The sequence below is a fragment of the Meriones unguiculatus genome, chromosome 3 (assembly GCF_030254825.1).
Source record: "Meriones unguiculatus strain TT.TT164.6M chromosome 3, Bangor_MerUng_6.1, whole genome shotgun sequence".
In the NCBI taxonomy this organism is placed as follows: domain Eukaryota; kingdom Metazoa; phylum Chordata; class Mammalia; order Rodentia; family Muridae; genus Meriones; species Meriones unguiculatus.
In genome coordinates, this window is record NC_083351.1 from 124,245,371 (window position 1) to 124,253,731 (window position 8,361).

Genomic DNA, 8,361 nt, shown 5'->3' on the forward strand with positions numbered 1-8,361 from the left:
AGAAAGCAGGGACCAACACTCAGTGAAATCCATCCTAATCGATGTCCACAATGTAAATATTAATGTTAATGTGCCATAAAATGTTTAAGAAAGAATATCAAAGTAGTTCACAGAGTGCTTGCTTAAAATGCCTGGTAATCGGGCTGGAGAGATGGCTCAGAGGTTAAGAGCACTGACTGCTCTTCCAAAGGTCCTGAGTTCAATTCCCAGCAACCACATGGTGGCTCACAGCCATCTATCATAAGATCTGGTGCCCACTTCTGGTGTGCAGGCAGAATAATCCTGAATAGACTTGAGCTCAGTAACATTTATTATTTGGCTGTCAGCATCATGGTGTTAGAATGCTGTCCTACTATGTGAAGGACTTCCAAAAGGAAGCTTTACCTCTAAGGCACTCTCACTGTGAGCATGGAAGGCACACCCAGTGTGAGCGGGATTGATTGTCTCAAATATTTCAGGTTCATTCTTAAAGCTTGTGTCTGGGCTTACAGAGTTCTGTATTCTAGTGATGAGTGTTCCAGATGGTCAAGGAAGGTAAGGAATTGGCATGTGTGTATGAAAGTCTGATGCTGTCTGAACAGAGGGTATATTGTGTAGGTCCATGAAAGTTAAGAATCTTATCCAGTCATTGCTTATTTCATGTAAAGGGCTAGAACAGTCTTCCTTAGACCAAATATAAATGCAATTTCACTGAAACCCACAAGAGGTCAGTATCTTACACTTGCTCTTGTGCCCTTTCTACTGCGCCAAGGCCATGTGACTGTTGAACTGTTTATCTTGCCTTCAGAATGTCAGTAATAATTCTTCTATCTAAAAATGGTGAATTTGGAGAAAAAAAAAGTTATTTCTCAAATGAATGGATTAGAATGGATTTCAATACTAAGTAATCTCTAGAGAGTTCAGTAAAATTAGAAAGTCTGGTCATTATGTGACTGAGTTAATCTTTTTAACTAGTCTCATGACCCTTAGCTAGTATCCTGTTTGGGAAAAAATACTACCTAAAAAAGATGACTTTATTTGTGTGTCTTAGGGATTGCAGCTCAAATTCATATGCATGGAACTCTGATAAAAATCCCTGCTTGCCTTTTCTATCATCCAGAACTCCTAGGATCTTCCAGTGTCTACGCAAAAGGGTTTCTCTCTCTTCCATTACTGCCATCTGGGCTCCTCATCTGCCTGAGCAGCTTCGTGGGAAGATGCTTCTTTTCTAGTTTCTTTTCTCAAGAGAATCTGTGAATCTTCCCTTTGTTCCTTTGGTGTAAAAAAAAAATAAAAATAAAAAGCTAAGCAGTACTTAAATGCTTGCTTTTCCTCTCGCAGAGGCAAGGGGAAGGCTGTGATCCCTCACATTTTGATTGATTGTATCCAGTGGGATCATGGTTAACCTGTGTGGTTGAAGAGCATGAGGCTCAACCTAGGTGTGAACCTCTTCATAATCAATTAATACTTGTCAAAATCTGATCGTTAAATAAGTAAGGCCATCAGGGGCTTTAATTTCCCATCAGAAGAGCAGAGTAGGATGAAAACGAGATGATGCTGGCCTTGAACATCGGTATGGTTCTCTGAGCATCATATAAATACTAGTGATTATACTGAAAATCCTTTACCCTGAAATCATTGGTGTCATACTTACAGTGAGTCTTTCCAGCAACTAATGCATTTGAAATTCATAATAGAAATTCCAGTGTGTCTCAAGGACGCAATCCACACAACAGCCCTCTACACTGAAAAGTAGTTGATGTCTTATCTTAAAAGTGAAAGTAACGTGTGAGTCTTTGAGAGCGTTCTAAAATATTTCCGAAACCTTCAAGTTCCCCACCCCTGCAGGCTTTGCCGTATTTACTTTTTCCTTAATTGGTCTCATCTCCAACTGAATTTTTTTAATAAGTTTTCCCTGTTTCTCATTCCATGATAAGCCCAAGTTGGAGAGAAAACTTATTTGAAATTGAGAGTTAACATTCGATAGGTAAGGCATTTTGGGGTTATGTAAAGGGAAACAGGATTACATAGATGGGGTAAGGAGCAAACCTCGGAGTCTTGAAGTGTCTTTTATTGATTTTGAGATCGAGTCTCAGTATTTATCCCCAGGCTGGTCTGTGATCCAGCCTCGGCCTCTTGTATGAAAAACGCCTTTTTATTAAACCTGAACTAAAAGCCCTAAGAGACATTATCTTCCTATTTTACACAACTGAAGAATGGCTTGTAAACAGTCCCCTCTTCTCTTCCACCGTGAAGTCAGATGCATGTGACTCTGTTCTTCAGTGTTGTGGCCAGTGCACACGGAGGCGATGGTAGGCTTTTGTTGGATCGTGTGCTGTCCCCCGCAGCCCCATTCTCACGTGACACGGGAGTACCGTGTAACAGGCTTCCTCCCCAACTGTCTCACGATGCTGCTGCGCGAGCGCTTCTTCCGCTGCCATCACTCCTTTTCCTTACTCCCACCTAGTTTCTGCTTTTAAATATTATCCATTGCAGATGACTCACAGCTTGGATGCCTGGATATCCCAGAACCTGAATTCTCCCACGTCTGACCCTGTTCTCAAATGCTCGGCTGTCACATAGGAGCTGTGCTAGGGGTTGCTGTCTTCTTTCGTGGTGATGAGTAACCCCTTCTCCAGTGCACAGCCTTTCTGCATTTGTTCCTACATTCCGGAAGTTGAAGGCACTGTGTTCCTCTCGACTTTCATTTTGATCTCTTATGATCTCCTGCTCTCACTGCCCCTTATGACCAAGCACATTTAGGTTTAGATAGTGCTTTTATTTGCCAAATTACCCTGCATCTTGTATTCCACAACAAACGCTAAATGTTGTGGTGTTCATCTTAACATTCATACATTTAGAGGAGGAATGTGAAGACCCATGGAGCCCGTCCACAGATCAGCCTCAGACTAAAGGGCCATCCGGATTCTGTAAGCATTTAGGGCAATGGCTATGTAGTAGTTCTGGGGCAGGATGAATGGCATGAAGTGACTGAGCCTTCAAGAGGATGTCTTGGACCCTGTATGGAACATGCTGGAAGGCTGAGGCTTTGGCAGCCAAGTGACAACACAAACCTGCTCTGTTTGAAGAAGCTTTGACTGTGACAACATAAAGGTCACTAGGTCACTGCTGTGCTCATTGATCTCCAGAGGGGGTTGCTGAATTCCCAAAGTAAATGTTTCCCTCCCTGAGACTTTGCACTGTGTCCCAACCTGGAGCAAACACAGATCAGAGAGATGGAGCTTGGCATACAGACCTATGTTTAAAAAAAAAAAATCAGTACGCCAAACCAGAAAGTGTTTTCTTTAGATAAATGGGGTCACTTTTGTGTGACCCGAAAATCTCACTGTTAACACACTGTATGTCATTTAACATGATAACAGCCTATCAGTAACAGGGAAAAATTAATAATATGTAGAGAAGAAGTCATTGTCTGCCATAAACTGGTACCCCCATTTTTTTCATTTGTAGCCTATATAATTCCATGTAAAGAATACCTTAAGCAAGTCACCAGTGGGTTTTGGTACAGTTAGGGCTTGTTAATGCTGAACCATTGCTAAGAAACCATCAGTTGCTGCAGGTGTCTTCTGCTGAGAGCATAGTTCAAATAAAAGTCATGTCAAGAATCCTAAATTGTATGTATCTTGGGGTGGTTCCAAGTCGCATAAATGAAACATTTACTTTTACCATTTTTCACTTAACTAGCTGACATCACAGTGACCCTTCCAGAGATCTGTGTAGATGAAGACTGGAGAAAGGAGGCAAATTCAGTTCAATCAAAAAAAGTGGAGAGATGGCTCAGAGGTTAAGAGCACTGGCTTTTCCAAAGGTCCTGAGTTCCATTTGCAGCATCCACATGGTGTCTCATCAACATCTATAATGAGATCTGGTGCCCTCTTCTGGTGTGTAGGCACACGTGCAGGCAGAATGCTGTATAAATAATAAATAAAAAAATCTTAAAAATAATAAATTTCATAGTTCCATAGGTGTCACTCAAATGAAACATGCAGCCTTGTTTCCTGTTCCCACGTGGGTCAGGTTGCTGTTTCCCTGTGTTGTTTCCCTAAATAATTTATTATGAATTATGTTTTTAGGCTGCATTTTGTACACTGATGCAAAGTATAAACAATGGACTATAATAACTAGTCTAACCCTTGCCATGTGTCTTGAAATTGTCTCTTCCTTTCCAGTGAACTTGGAGAAATTCCCACACTGAAAACACTACAAGTTTTTGGAATCGTGCCAGATGGTACCCTTCAGCTGCTGAGGGAAGCCCTTCCTCACCTGCAGATTAACTGCGCCTACTTCACCACCATCGCAAGGCCAACCATGGACAACAAAAAGAACCCGGAGATTTGGGGCATCCAGTGCCGACTGACACTGCAAAAGCCCAGCTGTGTGTGACAAGCCTCCTGCAGGGTGCTGTCTCCTGTTCCTTGAAGACGAGGAACCAGGCAGCACATCCAGCAGCCGGAGACCTTGGTTGCTCCTCCCACTGCTTTTACCTTAGCCTTCATTCCACATGTATGTTAGGGAACCGTTTGCCAGGGGCAACTATGAAGTGTTACTTTTTCAAAACCAGAGGGATGATTCTGTCAGTGCTGTGGCCTAAGGGCCTAAGGTCTTTGGAAATTTTAGGTGAGCTTATTATTTCAAAATAGCTTTTTAAAGCAAAATTTGAGCCAACTTCCAAGTGCCCTTCTGATTAAGTCCATTTAGAATGAAGCTCTAAAATTTACCCCAGGCTAACAATTTTCATGGTGTTTGTCGTAACTTTTTATCCTATTTAATTATTCTTCAGTATTTTGTAAAACTTGATTTTGATGAGCAATAAGCTAGCGAGTGTATGGTGGGCTGGGCGGAAAGCAGCAGGGGCTTGTAGCGTCTGAGGCAGTCTTCTGGGAATTCGCACGTTTCAACTTTGTGTGCAGGTTAGTACAATAGAAATACGGTCCTACATAATGTACCCTAAACTCTAAGTGAGAAACAGAAACACAGAGAGACAGGGGGAAAGACAGAATCAGCGTAGTTTGAAGCGTCAAAGCCAGGTTAATATGAAGTATGCTTTAATGTTTTTAGGTACTGCGCTACGTTCCCCGAATCTTAAATTAGGTGAGGAGATCTAATTGTGCTTTTTTAACTTTATAATCAATTTATGTTACGTGGATTGTTTAGCTTTTTACGATTGCTTGCTTTGTTTTAGAAATGTGATATTCTAGTCAGCATTCTTGAGAAGTCGGGGAGAAGAATTCTGTGCTGATCTTGTTTGCCGTTACTTCCTAATTTAGCGCTGCAGTTATTTTTATATTATTCTGAAATCATGGACTTGAACTTCTTTTAAGTGTTCTTACACATAATTGCTTGAAACTACCCATTAGGTTACTGGACCTAAAGTTCCTTAGGTAGCCCTGATTTCTCGCCATCAGAAACACGGGAGAAGTAGGCGCAGGCGCAGCTGCAGCCCATGTGGCGTGACTTCACCTAAGTCTTTAAGACTCGCTGGGCGGAAAACCTCTTGCTAACAGACAGGTGTTTTACCGCTTCATGCAGAAGCAAAAAGATCGAATTGTGTTTCTTAGAAAATGAAAAAAATCAAGGCAGTTACCTCTTTGGTGTGTGACAGAGCCACAATGCATTTCTGTTAACTTTGTCATCAAAACGTTTACTGTTACGATAACAGGAAGTGCCTTCAACTGCTCAGACCTACAGGACACTTTCGTGTGTCACACAGGAGTGAATAGGCTTCAGTTCCCTAGTAGTTAAAAGAGTGCTAACTACTACTTGAAACTATTGTTTACACATTAGTGCCAGCCCTATGGTGGGCTCTGGCTGGGCGCTGGCCTCCAGGCACCCTCAGACACAGTATCTGTTCTTCCTCACTCAAGTCCAGCTGTGAGCTATTTTGCCAACATGTCGCAGTAATCTGTATTTTTGTATGTGATTTCTACTTTTATAGACTCATTTTAAAATAAAGTACATTTTTATAAAAACGAGTACTTGACTACTTTGCGTTCCTTTTTTCTGCAGTCATTAAATTAGGAAAGCATCAATTTGGGTCGCCATTTGGATCAGATAAAGTAAGATTTCAGCCACATGTGCTACCTGTTTATGTGTGCTTTTTGTCAAAATGAGTTCATAATACATATGAAGAGTATTAAATACAGGCCTTAGTGTGCTCTCAGGAATACTGACATCTGTACAGTCTTTTAGTTCTGTGGGCTGTGGTCTAACACCAAGTACACACTGCCTCAGGTTACACTGCAGATTTGCAGTTTAGACAGTATGAGTAGCTCATGCCAAAGCTCCAGTAGTTAGCCCACTTGAACCGTTCCACTCAAATGCCAGGCTGGTGGTTCTAAATCACCAAGACTTAATTTTTTTTATAGTACCATTGTAGTTCTAATTTTTGTTTTCAAATAATGGGAAGTGAAAGTATATACAGAGCCTCATCATACAGCTTCAACAGTCTTAATTCCTGGCCACACTCCTGACTCTGATCTCCATTCCCTCATAGGAAGATGATTTTAAACCAAAACTCAGACCTCTAATTTCATAGATATCTCAGTAGATGTAGAAAATAGCAATTTGACATTAATTGTAAACACCAAAGGTCAGGATGAGGTTGAAGAGCTATCTCCCAACTGTTTCCTTTCGTGTTTTTGCAATAAGACCTCATGAATCTCACATTAGCTTCAAGATGGCTATCCCCTATCAGTGGACTCGGAGAGGGGCATGGGAGATGGAGGAGGGGGAGGGGATTGGGAGGGAATGAGAGAAGGGGCTACAGCTGGGATACAAAGTGAATAAACTAATTTGTATAAATTTAAAATAAGATGGCAAGGTAGTCCCATCTGGCCTTGAACTCAGGATCCTCCTGTCTGCCTGTAAGGTGCTGGGATTACAGACCACCATTCCGTTTGTTTTGATCAGTCTCTTCCAAGGTCCATATGTTGCATTAAATGAGTCTCAAAACTTAAGCTTTGGCTTTTATTTCATCCCTGGAAATTTATATATGAAGATATAATTTATAATTATATACTGTATATAATTTATGTATATATAAAGATAATTTTTAATTTATATACAGAAGATATGTGTTCTATATTCCACAATCTGGGCTTTATTGATGTTATCCTTGAAAAAAACACTGCTTAACAGGTTGGAGATTGGGCTAATGCTAATTATTGGCACTCAAGATATGGTTACTGCCTGCCCAATACACCCATCCTTGTTTGTGTAAACCTGCCTAAAACATTATACCTAATTGGTTCATTAAATGGCCTATTCCTGGGCAGGGCAGAATGGGATGGTGTGGCTAAGGTTCCCGAGCTTCAGAGAGAATCATGGGAAACAGACGACAGAAAGGAGGACTCCACCATGCATTAATATGGAGGAAAAAAAAAACACATTGGCTGAGAGTAAGGACTCCAATAATGGTGTGAAAAGGCTCAGATGAGAATACAAGCAAGTACCATGGGATTGTGGGTGGAAGGCAGACCAGATGAGTAGGATTAAGGTGGATGGCATTGGATGTGTGCTGGGAAGTGAAACTGAGACAGTGTAAATGAAATACCTGCCCAGCCCAAGGTAAATAAAGCAATTATAAATCTAACAGGTGTCTGTCTTATTTGTGATGGTGGGTTAAGCAATCGCTGTGATAATGATAATCTTAGGGCTAATAATAAACATTATATAGTTCAACACTTTTTTTAATTTACTACAACAGGTTAAACTGCCCCACCCACATTGCTCGTTTTCATCAACTGGAAATTAGACTTAACACCTTGATTTCTGCACAACAGGAGGCATTTGGTAAGGTGTGAAGTAGTGGGTGGGTGGCATCAGACTCCACTTTCAGTGCAAACATTTTAAATGAGTGACTGTGTGTGCGTGTGTCTACAGGCACTTGTGGAGGCCTAAGTTACAGGCTTTTGCTTGTCTGATATGGGTGCTGGAACCAAACTTGGGTCCTCTTCAAGAATAGTAAATGCTTTATCTCTAGCTACTTATCTAATCAATGATTTTCTTTAAAATACCTTGCAGTCCACCTTCCTTAACGTAAAAAATAGCCTTCTCATTAACTTAGGTCCTCTAATCCCTCATACAAAGTAAAAATATAAACTGTACTTGAGAACATAATTGAAAAATTCTTTTGGAGGGTTCCTTTTCTGAGACATGCATGTCCAGAAAGGCTCACAATCTTAGCCTTACCTCCAGCGGGCTGTGGTTACAGTTCAGCACCAGATTTACTCTTAACCCTCCCCGATCATTACTATCTCATCGCATTAGTTATGTTATCCCTGGGATGCGTTTAGTACCCTTAAGTGTAAGGATACACATAAATGTACACGGTGGCAAGAGCTCCAATAGAAATTCTAAATT

At 41.0% G+C, this 8,361-nt stretch overlaps 1 protein-coding gene across 4 annotated transcripts in view; it reads left to right on the plus strand.

The window, feature by feature from the left end:
- The window catches only part of Skp2 (S-phase kinase associated protein 2), a 28,227-nt gene extending 22,255 nt beyond the window's left edge, over positions 1-5,972 (plus strand). For 2 of the 4 annotated variants that reach the window (XM_060380489.1, XM_021663836.2), the window contains exon 10: positions 4,170-5,972. In XM_060380489.1, coding sequence (XP_060236472.1) covers positions 4,170-4,383 — 214 coding nt within the window. In that variant the 3' untranslated portion in view covers positions 4,384-5,972. The other 2 variants (XM_060380488.1, XM_060380490.1) reach the window with 2 other exon arrangements.
- Positions 5,973-8,361: the final 2,389 nt, after the last annotated feature.